This window comes from Orbicella faveolata, unplaced genomic scaffold, assembly GCF_042242905.1.
Source record: "Orbicella faveolata isolate gen_17 unplaced genomic scaffold, um_ofav_v1 contig_48, whole genome shotgun sequence".
NCBI classification, from domain to species: Eukaryota; Metazoa; Cnidaria; class Anthozoa; order Scleractinia; family Merulinidae; genus Orbicella; species Orbicella faveolata.
The window spans coordinates 230,508-250,079 of record NW_028301578.1 but is presented as its reverse complement, the minus strand read 5'-3'; the positions used below and the strand labels follow the sequence as shown (position 1 = coordinate 250,079).

At 37.2% G+C, this 19,572-nt stretch overlaps 2 protein-coding genes and 1 long non-coding RNA gene across 6 annotated transcripts in view; 2 read left to right on the top strand and 1 right to left on the bottom strand.

Moving 5' to 3' along the window:
* Positions 1-7,926, bottom strand: part of LOC110068948 (sugar phosphate exchanger 3-like) — a 37,003-nt gene extending 29,077 nt beyond the window's left edge. For 2 of the 3 annotated variants that reach the window (XM_089280761.1, XM_089280762.1), the window contains exons 1-2: positions 7,766-7,926; positions 2,457-2,556 (exon numbers count right to left, since the gene is read on the bottom strand). In XM_089280761.1, the coding sequence (XP_089136887.1) occupies positions 2,457-2,556; positions 7,766-7,911 (246 nt within the window). In that variant the 5' untranslated portion in view covers positions 7,912-7,926. Of the gene's footprint in view, positions 1-2,456; positions 2,557-7,699; positions 7,719-7,765 lie in introns of those variants that run through there. The other variant, XM_089280763.1, reaches the window with a different exon arrangement.
* Positions 7,927-7,994: 68 nt separating this feature from the next.
* Positions 7,995-10,164, top strand: LOC149095799 (uncharacterized). 2 transcript variants are annotated; one of them, XR_016204461.1, is made up of 2 exons: positions 7,995-8,498; positions 9,164-10,164. It is a non-coding gene; the product is annotated as an uncharacterized LOC149095799 (long non-coding RNA). The 2 variants fall into 2 exon arrangements; XR_016204462.1 differs by having other exon boundaries at positions 8,672-10,164.
* Positions 10,165-11,166: 1,002 nt separating this feature from the next.
* LOC110068946 (uncharacterized) lies at positions 11,167-19,456 on the top strand. Its single transcript, XM_020776366.2, has 4 exons — positions 11,167-11,252; positions 11,472-11,611; positions 14,487-14,549; positions 16,164-19,456. The coding sequence occupies exons 2-4, from the start codon at positions 11,515-11,517 to the stop codon at positions 16,631-16,633; spliced, it is 630 nt and encodes a 209-aa protein (XP_020632025.1). The 5' UTR covers positions 11,167-11,252; positions 11,472-11,514; the 3' UTR covers positions 16,634-19,456.
* The last annotated feature ends 116 nt before the right edge of the window (positions 19,457-19,572 follow it).

Sequence of the window (19,572 nt, the reverse complement as noted above, 5' to 3'; positions counted from 1 at the left end):
ACCTGTATAATATGCACCCTAGTTTAAAACGTCTCTAGTTTACACTCCTTTCGAAGGTTTATTAAACAGAATTTGAACTAATTTGCATATGTGACCTTTCGCCGCCGACATTGTCACGCTTTCTCTCGTTTCCTGAAAACATACCTGTAGGGTCATGGCAGCTTAGTTTACCTTTATAGTTTAAATTTGCTCCCTCATGTAAAAGAAGAGGGTTTCTTAAATTGTTGCTGTTGTGATAACTTGTAGGATGTAGCAGATACAACTGGACTAAAGGTTACTGTGGCACAATCTCATCCGCTGTGAAACTCACAGTGTCCGGTTTCCTCGAAGCGAAGCAACTCGAAAACTCGAAGCGTTGTTGCTCCAATTCGTGCAGCAGCAGTCCGGATAGTATTTTCAAAAGCCGCTTTCTCTTGTTTTCATGTCTTTTTTTACTTTATGAGTGTAGATATTGTTTGATTGAGTGCTGGCCATTTCACCAAGAGTCCCGATCATTTTGCGATCTAAGAACTCCCACTCGTTGCTTGCTTATATATAATATCCTGCAAATATCCAATTAAATAGACTGAAAAGCCCCAGGATCGACTCTACACCTCTTCATGTCTAAGGCTACTGTTATTATCTGCTTTACAGCTCTGAGATGTCCTTAAGATGTTTTTTTGGGGGCTTCGAACAGTAATCTCTTCTCCCATAATCACTCTAAATTTTCAGCACGGCATGAGATCAATACAACCAGTGACGTCACTAGGCTGTTTTGGCCACGCCAAAATGGCCGCCAATTTTGGGCTGAACCAGCCAACTTCGAAAGGCTGAAAAAGCAGTTTTCGCTTACCGTATGCGAAAAAAAAGTTTGCAGTGTTTCCAAGTAAGGTTGAAACTTTATTACTAAGCAGAAATCTCACATACAAAAATTTCGTTTCAGTGGCACTTTAAATACTCAGTTTAATTTATTCATGGATCGAAATTGAAAACTTTTAATTGGTAGTTTATTTTACCATGTCAATTAAAAACCAATTACTGCAAAGCTTTTGTGTTTGTTTTCCTTTTATCTTATGCTAATGAGATGCAATGCGATCCGTGTATAATACGCACTGGAAATTTGAAGGTTAATTTCACGGAAAAAAAGTGCGCATTATACACGGGTAAATACGGTAATCTAATCATGGATTAGCACTGGTCACCGTATACATGTATTACTGGCCTTTTAGACATTTATATACCTCAGTGTAATCTTAGATACTCAACCGATAAGAAATTGAAAATACGACATTATAATTTCTGTTTGTATGGAACTTGTAGATTGTTTCCAGTACAAGCATCATCTCTTTGGACCTCTTTGCCAAAGGATATACAATTACATGAGACTTAAGATTGTTTAAAAAAAAAAAAACAGTTGAAAACATATCTTTTTCTACAGGCATATGCCTATCATTTGTAGTTATTAATAGTACAGTGGAACCTCGATTTAACGAACCTCTATTTAACAAAGTCCTTGATATAACGAACAATATTCTACATCCCAGCCAAAGTTACAGTAAATATATGGAATAAAACCTCAGTGTAACGAACCTCGATATAACGAATTCTTCAATACATGTATAACAAACATAATCCGCAAGCCCAAACGTAAAATCTACCTCGATATAACAGATTACAATGTCAACACACAACGGAAGATAAACACTGAACAGATCAACAGTCAACAAATCCTTGTAATCCTTATGGTAAAGAGACAGCAACCTTTCAGTCAACAGCCTATTATATGTCACAGACATTGGCACTATAGTACTCTGACATCAATTAACTTGTGATCCATCTTCTTTGAAATCCACAAATGTTGGGTAGTGCAACATAACAACACTAAAGCCTGTTTCCTTGTTTACATAGACAATTTTCTGTATAACCTCTATGTTGCAACATTTTTAAATTGCTACTCTGAAAGTGTCGTTCCTTTGTAAACAAAAGCTGTGCATCTGCTCAAAAGTGAAAATAATTGATACTGAAAGCCACCATGCTTAATGAATTGCATCTCAAAACGCGGCACTTCTAGGTAACGAAAATTGCATTGAATTGCGTGACAGAAGTCACCTGTGTTACAAATCAATCATTAACTATGACCTCGATATAACAAACATGTTGGTCATTTCCCCTCAAATTCATTATATTGAGGTTTTCGATATAACGAACCCTCGATTTAACGAACAAATTTGGCCAGTCCCTAGTGACTTCATTAAATCGAGGTTCCACTGTACTTCAGTAATTAGAATAAGAATTAGAATATTATACCAGTGATGAACTTGAAAATTTTGCCTTAGGTTATATAATTTTATTTAATATAAAGCGCTTTTGGACATTAATGGAAAAAGCGCTATATAAATGATTAAATGATCATCATCATTATTATTATTATTATTATTATTAATTAAAACACTGTTCAAAATAACTGTATTTCTCACCTCTGGTGGGTCAAATGTATCAGAGTTGTTTGTCCATTCTTTTTGCATGGTATCCTTCACGTTACTAAATGCTTTCCTTGTTGCATGGAAACAGGAATAGCTATAAAAAAAGAACAAAGACAAAATGTGAACAGTTAGATGATTTAGTTACTGTTGCATTTCATAAAATTAAGCTATGCCAAGTTAGTAATAATTATAAATAATCACCCTTACTTACATGGTAACATTTCTCCTAATTACTCAATAGCACTTAACAATAACTACATCCAAGTTCTACTTAAACTGGTACTGACAGCATATCCCAAAAGTGGAGTTTTTCTAAATACTAGGTTTGTGTTCAGATCACAAGGCTCTCTAATCCAAACAATGTTAATATCAGAATTTTGCATCTTTCTCAGATCCTTATTATGATACTTGCATGTAATTCAGTTACTTCGTGGCCAGTAACTGTAAGCTATTGCAAGCCTTGTAAATAACAGCATTTACTGCGACCACCATTTACTAAACCCTTCAATAACATGCAAGAGTCTCAATCAACAGTTTCGTGTTTTGCTGCTGTCAATCATCTTAGCAGACCTCTCAGGTGACAGAAGTTTACTTCAATGGGCTTAAAAGGTCACTCTGTGGGTTGTGCCATTATTTCTTTTTTTCAAGGTTGTCGTCATAATACTTAATGAGGCCAAACTTTGGTCATTGTTTTGTGTTTTCCCTGACAAACTCTTAACCCTGGTTTACACTTGTGAGATAAGCATAACAGAGTGAAAAAAGCACAAGCATAAGCACAAGAAAAAGAAACATTTTTTCTTGTACATAACTAGATCAAGTTTGGAAGTTCAATAAAGCAACGATGACCAAAATAACCTGACACCTTTTGGAGATTTCTAAAGATTACCCGAAGACTTCCATAGATACAATTGCAAAGACTTCTGAACAATAATTTATTCTGAAGATTTCTAAAGACTTCCAATGATTTCAAAGATTTTCAAAGATAATCCAAAGATTACTGAAGGTTAACCAAGTATTTCTAAACATTTTTCAAAATTATTCTTAAGTTTGTGAAACTTTCCAGAAATTTCTAAACATATTTAGTAGAATTCTACTAGTATACTATCAGCCATTAGAATGCACTGGCTGGAGGTCGTCTGTAAAATAGCAATGTTTTTTTGTTTTTACAAAGTTAGGGAAGAACATTTAAATACAAATGGATAATTCAATTCCTGAGAAGACTAAACTTAAGGGTATTCACACTTTTGTGACTTAAACAAAAAACTAGAAAATGTTCAAAAACTGATGAGCGTTCACACACAACAGGAAATTACAAACGACAATTCAGTCCACATGATTTTTTTTTTGAAGCGTAGAAGTTAATTGAAGGGGTGAGTGCAAAACCATGCTAAGTGACAATTTGGGTGGAAAAAAAAATTTTCACAAAAGGGCTTGAATTTTTGCATGTGGTCTTCACTGTAACAGAAAAACGTGGTCCTGTATGTTTCCCCGCTGGTTTTTGCTTTGTTTATGAAGACGCCGCTAGGAAAACTGAGTGGTTTTTTTACATACGCAGTATCTTGAAAACAAAGCAAAGCTTAGTGGAAAAACTACAGGACATTGCTAAACATACCTAAACAAAACTGCATGCAAAATTTGGAACATTTTCGACAAAGTTCACTTTTGATTAAAATACCTAACGCCCTTTTCCCACCAAGGCCTTCAAATAAACGAAGCCGCGCCTTTGTTATGATAAACAGAGCCGATCCTTTGTTATAATAGCCAAGCCAAGCCTTTGTTGTAAGTCGAAATCTCGCCTCAGTTTATCATAACAAAGGATTGGCCTGCTGCAACCGCAAGGACTTTGATTTCACTTAGAAAGCAGCAAAATGTCAATTTCACGCAATGCATAAGCTCAAAAATGTTGATTTTAGGTCAAAAAAGGTTTAAATGTTGATTTCACGTTAACGCGTGACGGCAAGGATGTTGGTTTCACCTAGAAACCAGCAAAATGTTGATTTCACGCAGCGTATAAGCTCAATGATGTTGATTTCAGGTCTAAATAGGTTAAAATGTTGATTTCACGATAACGCGTGATGGCAAGGGTGTTGGTTTCACCTACAAAGTGTGTTGGTTTCACCTACACCTACAAATTGGTTTTCACCAACAAAATGTCGATTTCACGCAGCGCATAAGCTCAATGATGTTGATTTCAGGTCTAAGTAGGTTAAAATGTTGATTTCACGTTAACGCGTGATGGCAAGGATGTTGGTTTCACTTAGAAACCAGCAAAATGTCAATTTCACATAGCGCATAAGTTCAATGATGTTGATTTCAGGTCTAAATAGGTTAAAATGTTGATTTCATGTTAACACTTGACAGCAAGGATGTTAGTTTCACTTAGAAAACAGCAAAATGGTAATTTCACACAACATATAAGCTCAATGATGTTGATTTCACATGAAAACGCTCTATAAATAGGGCTGACAGATTAACAGATTAACCCTTCTGCGCAACATACAGGTCGCTATACATCTACATGTCTGCTGATCCCAGAAGATTAAAACACTACAAATCATGCCGATTTGAAATAAAATCAACACAACCTGGATCACAGATCTATGTTACAATCGATCGCTACTTGTTGGCCATTATTATGTTTAAACAGTCTAGTTACCAGTTTGAGAAACGTCTGCAGAACGTGATCGCAATGCATGCCGGGAAGGGTCCTTACACCTCGTGCGCAGGAAAACATGGCGGTCGATACAAGACAAATTTTATAAGTCTAAAACCAGTTCTCGCTTTCCAAACTTTGACGCTAGCAATGCTTGGCAATTGGGCCACAACTCACCAGAGGGTATTTTTCTTGGGCAAGAACTGCTCTTGGACTTTACTGCCTGGCTCGATCTGACTTCGAACGCCAATAACACGATTACGGTATATCAGCTGCCTTCGAAGTTTCAGAACACATTTTGATTCTTTAAAACCTGCTGATGACTTACAGGTTTATTGAGACTTTATGATGCCTCTCAACCACCAGGCAGGCATGCAAGGTACTTTAAAATAATGCTTAAGATATTAGTTGACAGAGCTCTAATGCGGCACATCTCTTTTTTGTTCGATGTATTTCGTTTGACGCTCAATCGATTCACGTGTTGTGTTCACGTCACAATAACTGATGTAAACAATCTGTTTAAAAATAGAAGAACCATAGCCAGGACAAAACATATTAAAAATTTATAAAAAACGTTCACTGGCTATATAAAGTTAAAACTTTCAGAGCTTTCGGCTGCCAGACTACAGCCTTCAATGGATAACAAATGGAAAAAATACCAACTACAAAGGATAATGCTCTCATTATTGATGTATATCGAAAACCAACCCATACCAATAGGTATTTGGATTTCTTCTCCCACCATGACAAACAACATAAGATCAGTACAACTGAGACTTTATTACATCGTGCAACTAAACTGCCGAGCACGAAACAAGGAAAAGAGGCTGAACTTAATCATGTCACCGATGCTCTGCGTTCTAACAATTACCCCCAAAATGTCATCTCCAACATTCTAAAGAGGAAATCTTCTACTCAGTGCACAAATTCCATCCCAGCACCTGAGGAACTTGTTTGCATGTTTTTCAAATGGGCCACACCCCCCGTTTCCTCTAGTTATGCAGTCCTCCCCTCCATTAATGGAATTTCTCAGCCTCTAAATAGGCTTCTTCAGGAACATGATATTCGAGTTGTCAGCAAGCCAGTCAAGACATTACAACAGGCGTTTCCTTCTCCTAAATCTCGACCTCTAATTGAACTTCAACCAAATGTGGTTTACAAAATATCTTGTGCCGACTGCCCATGGAGTTATGTAGGCGAGACTGGCAGATGCTTTGAAACGAGAAAAAAAGAACACATGAGGAATGTGATGTCTTACACAAGAGGTTCCAACATCGCTAAACACGCTTGGTCTTCAAATCACTCTATTGACTTTAAAAATTCCCAAGTGATTGACAAGGGTTCTTCACGTATTCGCAAGACGTTAGAATCATGGCACACCGCTTCGATAGATCATGCAGATAACAATTCTAGACCGCTCCCCAATCAGTACTCTATTCTTTTAAAAAAGAACAATTAGTTTATTAACACTTATATTTTTCCATTTTAATATATTCTTTTTATAGTTCCACCTATTTTTGTATATATTTGTAGTTGTTATCTTTTCCATTTTTTATCCATCGAAGGCTGTAGTCTGGCAGCCGAACGCTCTGCAAGTTTTAACTTTATATAGCCAGTGAACATTTTTGTAAACAATCTGCTCCCAGATTTCCGCTCTATATATGCTGTGAGATTTGATTTTGACCTCATACACTATAAACAGTCTGCCTGTTTGCTATTCAACAAATTAACTCCTAAAGACATGGCTAGGAAGAGCCAAGTATTTTTGCATACATTATAACTCGAAAATGAAGCAAAAACCAGCGACAAAAATACAGGGCCGCGTTTTTCTATTACATTGAAGACCACATGCAAAAATTCAAGCCCTTTCGCAAAAATTTTCTTTTTCACCCAAATCATCGCTTAGCATGATTTTGCACTCACCCCTTCAATTATGATGTACAAAAACCATTGGAAATGGTTAGACAAAGAAAATTTAAGTAAGAATTCTACTTGAATAATTAGATTATGTGCTCGAGATTTCTATGAGTTGATCCCTTTCGCCTCATCAACTACATGTATCACCTCAGAGAAATCTCAAGCTCATAATCTATTTGTTAATTAGAAGACCAAGGGCACTGCCTACTGCATACATGTAAGTATTCAATGTCTAACGCAAAGCTGTTAGTTACTAGCGTATCATAAACAAGTCATCACATGATTTTCTACATGCAACTTCTAATCAATACAAATTTGCTAGCCTTTAAAATTGCACTTAAAAATCATGTGACTGCCTATATCGTAATGCAACCTTAAGTACAATCACGCGCAACGGAAATGCGAAACTGAAGGTGCCGTGTTGCAGGGATAAGTTAACTTACGTTTACATCCATGGCTAAGATGTACAAATATAATTCTCAGATATCGTTAAAAAGCGGTCAAGGCAAAACGCTGGTCTCAATTTATTGCCAGTATAACGGGACATCTGGGGTTAGTTACAGTAAAGTGTTCGGAATTGTACAGCAATTGTGGTTTTCAGCATTTTTCGGCTACGGCGTTTCAGGATCGCATTTGTAGGATCATATCATGTTAACTAAATACCTACCTGTTTAGCCGTGTGAGGAGCACTATCTACACATGTCTATCTAGAGTACATAGATAGTTCTCATACCTCAAAAATGTTAGTAAAAACACAATAAAGTGGTGGACCGTCCACTGACGAAGCTCCGCCATGTTTTGATGCCACACAGTCTGGATGCTGCACAAGGCTGTAAAATACGGACCTTTGGGACCTGGGAACCAAGACTCACAAGACATACGCAAAAAGTAAGACACCGCATCATTCTCGTCCCCAGTGCTACTCGTCCTAAAATGTTGTTGACGAGTAGCTCTGTATGCACCCAAAAATTCGAATTTTTTCATTGGCTGACAAAAAATGAATGCGCAGCAGAAGTGAAAATTACAAAGCTCTACGCATTCCATTTTACTTCCGGCCCGAATGGCAGCACCTTCGCTCAGTTGACACAGGCGCGCTTTACGAAAAAAAAGCAAAACAAATGGTGACCATTCCCGATCGATCCGAAGGAATCGTAAAATTTTTCACGTAACCAAAGAAGTACATCGCCTGCAACGATGTAATTCTCGATCGTAATCATCGTCCTTTGTTGTAGCAGCCGAGAAGGTGGGAAGAAACGTTTAAAACTCTGAGAATCAACCAGCTAATACAACAATTACTTTGTCGCTGACCATACCCCAAGAAATCATAAAATTAAATTCGAATCGGCAGTGGGTTTCAAAAAACGTTTGTCTTCCTTTATGAAAAGCTCAAAAGGAAACTAAGAACCTGGTGAAAAGACGAAGAAATATCACTGTTGCTGAGCAAATGTGGCACTGGAAATCCGAAGGTGAGTTTTCTCTCTCTGAAAGATCAAGCAGATCAGATTCTAGCAGTCCAAAATGTATTGAATGATGTTAAATTGCCCAAATGAGTCAAAGGTCCGTGTTATAATACTCTGCTATGTACTTGGATGATGTAGCAAATGGTCTGAACATGAAATTTGGTTTGTTTCTTCCACAGATTGTTATGTATGTATCTGTTACTACGTGTACCTGTTAAGAAGCTTCTGCTGTTATAGATATATATAATATCTGTTTTTTAGCTCCCCTCTCTTTAATTATTGAGACCTCCCCTATAGTCTCCCCCCCAAAACAAACACGAACAAACCTTTCCTCTCTCCCCACTTTAGTTAGGAAGCAACTGCAATTAGCAAAACTTTACTCCTTCACAATAACATTAATCAGTAAATAACAATAATTTATCATCAATGCAAATAACTGTGAACAAAATTAATATGGAGGCAATAATTATTATTTATATAACTGATGAACGAATCATCAGACTAGTGGGTTTCCAAATGTAATGTGGAAACTCTACTAAAAACAAATCAAACATTATAGGTGTACAGAGTTACATTCATATCCCCATAAGAAAAATATCGTAATCTTTTGGTTAGCCTTTGAAAGATTTTTTATTTCCTGCCATTATTTACTATTCTTTGTTAATTTTCAGACCATAATAGTGTAACACAAACTCTTCGAAGGATAACAATATATGGATAATTCAAATAGGAATGTTGCTCTTGCAGTTCAATAAATAATACTGAAAAAAAGGAGATGGAGATAGAACCATTGTTAATTGTAAAGCTATGTGGTTGATGTTCTGATCAACCACAAGAAGTAGAAAGTATGCATTCGAGATTTGTTGTTGTACATGTTTGAATAACAGGCTGAAGAGCCTTATTATTAGCATGAAGTAACACGAATATTGCATTATTTCCCATTCATTTTGTTCATCCAGTTTCCTAAAAAAAAATCTTCCATAATGTGCACTGTGGCACACCAATATGAATCACTCTCTTCACACCAGGCACCTCTACATGTATACCAATGCCAAATACTAATTTTATAGTTACATCATTTTGGCTGTTTTATATTTTTGGTAACACCATGTACTCATATGGGAATACTGAAATAAATTGTTGTTATTGTTGTTGTTGAAAGCACCCAAAAGATTAAGCTTTATATAAGCTGATTGAAAGGTATAAAATGAACAAAAAAAATTATATCAACAAAAGCAGTGGGGGTTGGGGGAGAAAATGGTGGGAATAGCCCTATATCTAGTTAAAGTGATGTCTCCAGTTGCAGAAGCTCAGGTGACCAGGCTTTTCTCAAGCCTGAATGTACAAAAATCATCATTAGATGTTCCAAATAAGCTAATTAAAATTGCTGCAGAGCCATTATGGAAGCCCCCAGCAGACATATATAACCACTCAATAACAACTGGCGTAGGACTTTTATTATTTTTTGTTTCACTGCGTTTACCTTAACACGGTAGTAACCACTTCAAAAACCAATTTTTTCCCTATACCCCGGTTACAACACACATACTTTTTTTTTTCTTTCCATAGCCATATGCAAAATAGATTTCTCTTCTCGTATTTATTTAATTATAATACTGATGTAAATTAATTCTGTAAATAGTGCACAATAAAAGTTGATTGATTGATTTAATTTGACAGTTAAATGATTGTGTAAGACCCTTTTTTGTAAAGAAAAAAAACAGAACAGAATGGGGTTACTTGAAAAAATGAGGGCACGATAGATCATATGAAAGTGAGCACCTTTATTACATTCCTTGCAAGGAAAGATGAGCAAAACTCCAATACAACAAAACTTTCCTGAGTTCAACAGATTTTTATTCCGCTGCAGCTTACAAACCTATGTAGATAACCAGGAAGTAAATAGTTCTTACCATTAAAAAATTCTCCCTTTATCTATCAGCACGGCGTATATCTAAATCCTCTGGTCAGTGATGCAATTTCCACGGCTGATTTTCACAAACGCTTCCGTGTGTCCATAAACAAATTTCACCGTGTCATCGATAGACGTAATACATGTGGTATCCTGATTACTTTGCTTGAAAGCTTTAACAACTGCACCTCGCTCTTTAAACTTCTCCTTTTTACCGAATATGAAGAGAAGAAACAACAAGAACACAGCTATCGATCCCTGAATTTTTCTAGACGGTCCACCACAAAATGCGCAGCGAAATCCGTTGGTAAAATATTAGACAAGCTTGCAATCGTGGTTGAAGCGGCGACGGCATTTAAGGCCGCTTTCTACTCTCTCTTTAACTTTAAATCACCTATTTAAACTACAGCGAAGTGAAAACACATGTCAATGTTCCGATCTGTTTACATCCGAAGAGTACACTCTATTCCTCTCTCCCCTCCCTCAGGATTAGTTTCTGAGCATGAGCAGATATGAAGGCCAAAATTACGCATGCGTTACCGGATGTCCGTGATTTACCGACATCCGGTAATGGCTGCTACCAGAACCAACCAGAACCCTCCGTTTCTCCGACCACGTGACCAAAAGAAACGGAGGCTCTGGAGACGAGAATGGACACTTGCCCCATTCTCGTCCCCAGAGCCTCCGTTTCTTTTGGTCACGTGGTCGGGGACATCTTAAGATGAGTAGCACTGGGGACGAGAATGCATTTACCCAACAAGGCTTTCGGGCGTATTTGTACATTTTGAAGCACGTGGATAATTTTGTTGCACGGGTAGAGAAACGAGACGTTCTTTCTTCGATTATTGGTAGGTTCTAGGTTTTCATAATTTTTGTCATTTAAGGTCTGTTAACAGATGAGGGAATTTGTGAATCCTTCATGAATTCTTTCCTTCCCGCGAGTTCAACACGGTTGCGTACAGTCTTCGGATACTCACAAGGATTCACACACACAGCGGATACTGGACTTTATGAACCGCCTTTAACGGTTATCCAACAAAGCTACGTTCTGTAATCTTCTCTTACAGGCTTAGTTGACATAATATTCTCGATTCCTGTCTCTTGTTAACGATGGGTTCGAGATCAAAGTGCTACAAATGTGGAAAACCAGGACATTTTGCCAAAGAATGTACTTCTACGGATAGTAGTGGTGGGGCCAGCTTTGGAGGTGAGTGTCGATCACCTTTTCATTACGATATATCTTGCGTTAAAACGGCTTTGGTGTTGGAAAAAATTCATCTGAAACAGTAATGTGTATGCATATAATATTACAAAATATGCACATGGTTTAGAACGGGTAGAACCAGACACTTTCTACATCGATGCCACTATGCCATTGTGTTTTTGGTTACACGAGGAAGGCAAGCGTAAACGATTGATTTCATTCATTCATACCTGTATTGGTTTTCATTATTTGTTTTTCTTGTGATATCTGGGCACTGCAAGACAGACAACGAACGCTTGACTCCAAGGGATTCGGTTCCAAGGGATTCGGTTCTTAGGTCACTTTCCAGTACTGAGCTTACTTAAGACTTAATTACGTTCGGTTGTAAACGTGTTCCTAAGGAAGTAAGTGTAAATATTTAAATAGCTGACGTGAAATCGTTCTGATACGAATTTCTTGGCAACTTTGTCAGTAAGGCAAAGCTGTCCTCTTGCTTACGTATTTTCAAGTACAATCTTTGGTCGCGGCAGGAGGTAGAATTCATTAAGCAAGTGCATTACCCGTGATTCACTAACAAAACATTTCCTGCTCGTACTTTATGGAGGCGTGCGTGTGTTGGAGCAGGTTGTTTGTTACCTTATGTTGAACAGTACCAGTACCCCATCTGTGGTAATGTCAGTAACTCTCTCAAGGATACAGCTTTGGTTCGTGTTCATATTTAAGGTATCAGTAAGGGGAAAATTTGCAATTTTGCATAATTTTACTTTTTTAAGCGGTTGGATAAATCTTAAAGTAATCTTTAAGATAAAAGAAACTCCACGAAAAAATCTTATATCTGCCGGTGGTTATTGCGCGAGAAAGATTGTTTTGCATATTAATTACTTAATTGAGAGTTGACAAGTTCTGTCAAATGAATTAATTATCGAGACAAGAAGCCACATGCCATCAAGATCATGCTGAGTTGACACGCGATTCGCGCGCCATAATCAGTGCCGGATGTCTTCGAGGAAGACAGAGCAATCTTGCCCGTTTTCATCGGCTAAAGGAAGGCCAAAGAAGGCAAAAAACACTTTCAACAAAGAGTCGGCTGCTAAATTAGCGGAAAGCGGCAAAGGGTTTGTTTTACAATCAAGAAAAATTGCTGAATGAACTCGACAACGATCGCGATCACAAAGCCAGCGAGCAGGCCGAAATGAGCGCAAGCCATGCTAAAATACTGTTGCAAGAAACTGTCGAAGCAGAGGAGATTGACGAAGAGACGTGGACGAAATTGAAAGGCAGATTGATTGTACAAAATTAGAATCAGCAGTGCAACATTTTTTTTTTCTTACCCAGCCATTGTCATTTCTTCCAGTATCTTTGCCTTTGCATCAACATCAGTCGGTGTAGTCCTGTTTATGACGTCCTCTCCAGCGTTTCCCTTTGAGCGCTTGCATTTTCTCGGGGACCTTCTACGGGCCTTCGGCATGTTAACAGTGACATGGCCATAATTTTGAAGATTAGTCAACCGATACGTAAAATTTCGAACGCTAATATAGTAAGTCAAAAGATAATTTCACGTTTACTAACTTTGGAATTCTGACTTCACACATGAAAAAGCGGTTTATTCACTGGTGAATAATTTACCACGCGCCGTTGTGGAAATTTGTACCTGTTCCATGTTAACTGTCACAGTCCTATTGTTATACAGAAAGTTGATTCCCCTGCGGTGTCTCCCTTGGTGTGATAATCTCATAACACTTGGATACCGCCGAATTTTATTTTTTCTCTGTTTCTCGAAAGTAAAAAATAGGCGAGTTGTACGTGCATTTCGAGTTCCAGGTCGGCAGCCCCTGGACCAAATTGGCTGAAATTCGGAGAGAATGTTGTCAGAACGATCGCCGACAAAACCGTGTCTGCGAATTCTGATTACTCTTTTCATTAAAAAGTTATGCCTTTTTTTTCGGGCAGTCCTATTTTTTTCCCTTTTCTAACTTTATCCTCTTGTGAAATAATAAGAAACGCATGTGCCAAAAATCTGAGACACGGTTTTTGAGGTCAATGTGTGAAGAAACAGACGCCATGTTAATCGTTTTCTCCGACTTAAATTGAGCGGGCGTATACCTTGATTTATGGGTTCGTGAAGCTTTGTAAATATATTCACATTTTTGAAACACAGTAAATTTCTACCATTTTAAACAGGTCGGGTCATAATCTGTAGTTATTAAGCTTCCAGTAAATATACGGTTTATATGGGTTTTTGTTAAAGCCACGAACGCTAGAGCGGACCGCGCCCGGATGGTCAAATGGGTTATACTGATACCTTAATTCTAATTTCTGCTTTATTTATCACAAACAAACAATACCTTCAGTCTGAACATGGTCTCCCTAGACTCTTGGGTTTTGCAAAGTCAAGTAGGCCTTGCTGCAGTTTGTTTCACCGTCATGACTCTATGATTAGACGGTCAACCACAACAAAGGTTAAAATTGATGTGTGTGATTTTGACTGACTTTTAAATGAGGCCTTCTGCCTCTTGAACTAAATCTACATGTAAGCTGTAAAATTATGACCATTTACAGTTACTATTAAATTCTGATAATAAGCCCCCCACTGAAAAATAATGACCTCTGTTGCTTTAAGGGGCAGGGTGGTCTCTAGAGAAAGCAACTGAAATGCTTAGGCAAAATGTCAAATGTCTTGATACGTGCATAAAACTTCCCACTGCATACAAGATACCTGGGGAGAGCTTATTATTGAAATTTTATGGTACCTCCATGAACTAGAAACAAGTAGAGATGGAGGGAGGGTGTTATCAGAATTTTTTGGTCCTTTCATAAACTGTAAACAGTTAGACCTCGAGAAGTAAATTGTAACAATGATTGTTACTTGTTTTTGTAGACAGAAGTTGTTATTTGTGTGGGGGAACTGGGCACATTTCCAAAAACTGCCCCAAAAAGAAAGGTAAGTCTTGTCAATGAATTTTCTCCTCTTTGCTTTCTTTCACCCTGGGTTTGTAGGTGACAGTCCGTGACCAGCCTTAATTTAACTTTATTATTTTTTGGTTTGACGCAGTAGACTTCAAATTTAATGGCAATAAAGGACTACAATAGAATGGTTTTTGTACTTATTACCTTTCTTATTCTTCAAAATTTAAGTATAGTGGAACCCTGCCTTACTGTCACCTTGTTATTGCAGTCACCTTTTTTGTCGAGGCAAAATCCCCATACATTTTGTCATAAGAACACCCCATAAAGCAGCCACCCTGTTAATATGGCCAACAGCCACATTCTGAAATCCCAACTTGTATAATCCGTTATAATTTTACCTGTTTATACAGCCACTCAAATCAATTATGTTCATCTTCCATTGTTAATAGTGTATGTACTGATTGAAGTTTCATTTTTTAAAAAAGTGCATATAGCTGCATTCTAATGGTTATTAAAGAAAAGTTGTTTAGAGGTGTAATAATTAGGCGTCACTCAATTTAGGCCAGTCATGAAACGACGCTACCCTGTTAATACGGCCACCCCTTTAATATGGCCAAATTTTCGTGGCCGGTTTGGTGACCGTATTAAGGGGGTTCTACTGTACTTAGAAAGTAGAAGGGAGTGGATTTCATTCCCATTATTACTTGTTTGTTATTTGTTGGCAAAAAAATGGTTGGTTGGTCGTTGGAAAAAGACAGGTACAAAACTAATCACTCTGAAAGTTACCTTAGACATCTGCAGATTACCTTAGCCTGAAAATCATAAGAGTGCCATTTTTGATCAGCCAATACAAACTAGGAACAATGTATACCGTGTTTCCGCCAGACCGCGCCATTGTGGGAATCCCGCATTGCAATCAGAGGTGGCCCCCAGAAAAACAATACATCCTAATAAATGACTTTATTTTCCTTGGTACCCTGATGCATTTTTTCCTTCTGCAGCTCTCGATTTATTGGCCCTTTTTATTTATTGGCCCCTTTCCTAAAAAATTGGCCCCTAAAAAAGGTCTTCAGGTGCCACTGTGGCCCTCAAGTAAAATTTTCTGGCTGAAACACTGTGTATAGCAACCTAAGGCTGCAGGTGATAATTGTTAAGTTGTGACAATCACCTGAGAAGTTGTAATGTCTGACACTGACAGTGCAGTGAGCAAAATTAAATGTCATTTAGGTTTTGTCATAATACTTGCAATTTGTTTTTTAATTGTGGTTTAGCGTAAAACTGCATGTAAAATTTGCCGGAGTTTTGTGACAACCCATTGTGAGAGGTGTGGTTGCATAATGTGTAGTGTGTTTGACTCTGGATCAAGCAGTCTGGCTTTGAGCCCTTTCTGGGGCCATTGTGGTTCTTGGATAAGACACTCAAATGTCATCAGATTGCCTCTTTCCACTCAGGGGTTTAAATGGGTACTGACAAATTTAATGGAGGGGTAACCCTGTGTTGGACTAGCATCTCATCCAGGGGGGTGTGGAGTACTCCTTGGTGCTTTATCCTACAGAAATGGAAGAGAACTACCAGCCTGATAGACTACTAGATTAGAATGCAGACTTAACCATACCATGAGATTTACAACTGATGTTGTGATTGTCAGATTCTGAATGCTTTACTTGTGGGCAAAAGGGTCACCTCCAAAGAGATTGTCCAAGTGGTGATTCAGGTAGGGAGTGCTACACCTGTAGGCAAAAAGGCCACCTCTCCAGAGATTGCCCAGAGGCTGATAGTAGAGGAGATGACTACAAGTCTGAGAGTGCCTGCTACAAGTGTGGAAAGGAGGGCCACTTTGCACGTGACTGTGGTGTAAAATGCTATCGCTGTGGCAAAACTGGCCATTTTGCTAGAGATTGTGAACAAGACAACACAATCTGCTACAAGTGTAACAAAGCTGGTCACTTTGCCCGTGACTGTACTCTTGAAAGTCAGACCTGTTACAACTGTGGAAAGCCTGGCCACTTAAAGCGTGACTGCACAGAGAAGAACGGCAATTATGACTGGGTTACGTGTTACAGATGTAATGAGGTTGGACATTATGCACGGGACTGTCCCGATGATGATGATGAGTGAGGTCATGAAAGCTACAGTTACTACTGAACGTATTCCATATTGACATTTGATTCCAAAGAATCTCTTATAACTGTGTCTGTGGGGTTTTGTGAATATTATTTTAAGTGATGTTTATTGTAGTATAAACATCTGCCTTTATGTGATAATCGTAAAGGGCTCTTCAAGACAATTTGCTAAAGTTGATGTAGCACTTTACTGATTTGCTACAGTTTAACATAGGCCTGATATATTGTTTGCCAGTAATAAAGAGAACAATAGTAGTATAGCCTGAGTGCTGCTTGTTTTAAACTTCTGAGTAGAGTTTCAGATAATTTTGCAGAGGATAATGTCTTGTTATGGTACTGTTTGACTCACCAGGTAGACATTTTTTTGTTATTTCAGTGCATAGTTAATCATCTAGCATTCGCATTTTGCATTAGATGTACTAGTACTTTCTTTTGACAGTTGATTTGGTGTCGACATTTTACCTGACAAGTACATTGGTTAGAATGATGTCCAGTGAAGGCTAAGTCATTTTTTTTTTTTTTTTGGAGGAGAGGTTATTACCTTTTGACCTTTAAATCCTAATGAAAACAATACTCATTCTGTATCATGGGTCATTTACAGGTAAACTACTCAGTGCAATGCACTGCTTAATATTTGAGAGTGATTTTCAGTAATAGTAAACAAATGGTATTTTTCACTCCAAACTTCCAAATTTAAACTCAAATATTGTAATCCAAGCACATTTCTGGCTGATGCTGCTACCAGTAAGGCAAAGCACTTCCTCTTTCACATAAAGATTTACCTTTACTTTCACTTTGAATCACCCTTTGTCGAGTTAGAAAATAAACTTATCAATGTTTGACATTTCAAGTCAGGCTATGGCTACAATAATTAATGAAAGTCATTCTTGAATATGACCAGAAGTGTCATCACAAGTGAAACAACATGAATTAGTATGTGTAAGTTGTTTGCATTTTTTTTTTTAACTTGTGGCTTTATTATTCTCTGGAAAATTTAACTTGGAAGTTGTAACAGTCAGCATCTCTCTGATGACCATTGTTTTCAGCTGCTTTAGGTGGAAATTAAATTATTATATTTGTATTGTCCCATAATAAGACAAGGTGGTGATTTTAGAGGTCGATCCTCAAGACATTGTGGCAATATTCATTTGCCAAGTTTTTTTTTTTTTTTTTTAATAATAGAATGTTGAATTGAGGTGGAGAGATCACACTTTGTCCTGTTTGGTAACAGGATAGACTTACATTAAAGTTTACCTTCCTTGTAATTTTGTTATGGCAACTTAATGATACATCGAGTTTTTTTTTTTTTTTTGAACAGTGATCTCAACAACTTGAAGGCATTCCATGTTTACATTGTAACCAGTTTGTGGCTTCATGTACTAGAACAGAATATTCAATTTGATGAGGTCATTTGTGGGGCATTATCCTTCTAGTGGAATGTTTAAATATGGTCTTAGTTATCTTGTGTCCAAAATATTATGTCATTATTTTAACATATATCAGGACTGATTTCTGTTTTAAGAGAGAGTTGACAATGCATGTATATTTTTTAAGTGTGATAGAATATAAAAGGCATGGTCATTATCTATGAGTCACCAACTTTAACTGAGATTGTATTTCCATTTTCTTTTAATTCCCAATTTAAATTATTAATATGGATTTGATAAAGTGCAATGTTCAATCTCAACACTCTTATTGGTTTTAGAGTTGGTGTTCACAATGCTACCAGCAGTTTAATTTCACGTCATAGTATCCAGGGTAATTGATCAGCTGTAACACCAGATACAATGCTACAAATGAAAAAAACTGAGTTAACATAATAGAGATGAGATAAATAACTGCCATTAGAGTCTCTTTAAAACATCAAATTCATCTGCTAGGGGAGAAAAAGACATTTTCAACTGAAAACATTTATGAGTTTGATTTATCCATAGAAAGGCATTATCCTTTTTTTTCTTGTCTTCGACATTTTGGTTAGGCAAGACTATGGGAAATGAGCTGAGTAAACTATACCACTTATTATTAATTGGATAGTTGACTTGTTTTTCCTGTTGTCTGCATTTGATTTCATTCATGAACTAGATTAATGATGTTCTTAGAATTTAATAGGGAGTTTCAGCAATAACTTTGGCAACGCCATGGACGACGCCTAGTCAAAAATGAATTTATATTTTACCAGCGAAATTCGCTATGGTCTAGATCTGTTTAGTGAACCAATGGCTCTGAAAATGTGCTCAGGCTAAATATACAAGGACAGTATTCAATTCCAAATGGAATTACGAAAAATTAGCCATCTTTGTTGGCATTCTTCAGACTATGCAAAACTTGATCATTTCACGTTCTTGTTTTGCAGAGGAGGGCAAAGAAATGCACAGATTTATAACGCACATGCACAGCTATTGTTTTGCTCATTAAACCTTTTGTTTGGTGGCATTCTCGTTGCTGTCGTCATCGTGGTTTGCTTAAGCTCCCTAATGTACAGTTCATCTTCAGTTAATCTTTGATACTGTGAAGATGTTCACAAAAAAGAAATCCAATTGATTTGTAGTAATTACATTTCTCTTCCAGAAGTACGTAGTACACACAAAAAACCTTGAGAACACAGAGTGAGCTTTTATAAGAAGTTATAATAAATAACCTATTTGCATCCTTACAAAAATAGGAGTTTTTAGAATGTGTTGAGAACCAAAGTCAGAAGTGTATTTATTGGTAAACAAAAGAGAAATTTAATTATTTTTCAAAGTGTATTTCAAGAAGTTTGTAGGCTAAGTACAGGAAAAGTTGTCAAGCCGAAATAAAGTTGGCTCAAGTGCCGTGATTGTGTTTTGTTGGCTTTTTTGTATGTTTATGATTTTTTAGTAAATCTCTCTTGGTAATACCAGATTCTTGGGTCTTCAAGTTGTATTGTTTGTGTATCAATGGAGATCAATATTC

What these genes read in the sequence shown, in the direction of transcription:
- LOC110068946 (XM_020776366.2), top strand. Translation starts at nt 11,515, where the DNA reads ATGGGTTCGAGATCAAAGTGCTACAAATGTGGAAAACCAGGACATTTT. An exon ending in TGGTGGGGCCAGCTTTGGAG is followed by an intron (nt 11,612 to 14,486) that starts GTGAGTGTCGAT and finishes TTGTTTTTGTAG; the next exon opens with ACAGAAGTTGTTATTTGTGT. An exon ending in AAACTGCCCCAAAAAGAAAG is followed by an intron (nt 14,550 to 16,163) that starts GTAAGTCTTGTC and finishes TGTGATTGTCAG; the next exon opens with ATTCTGAATGCTTTACTTGT.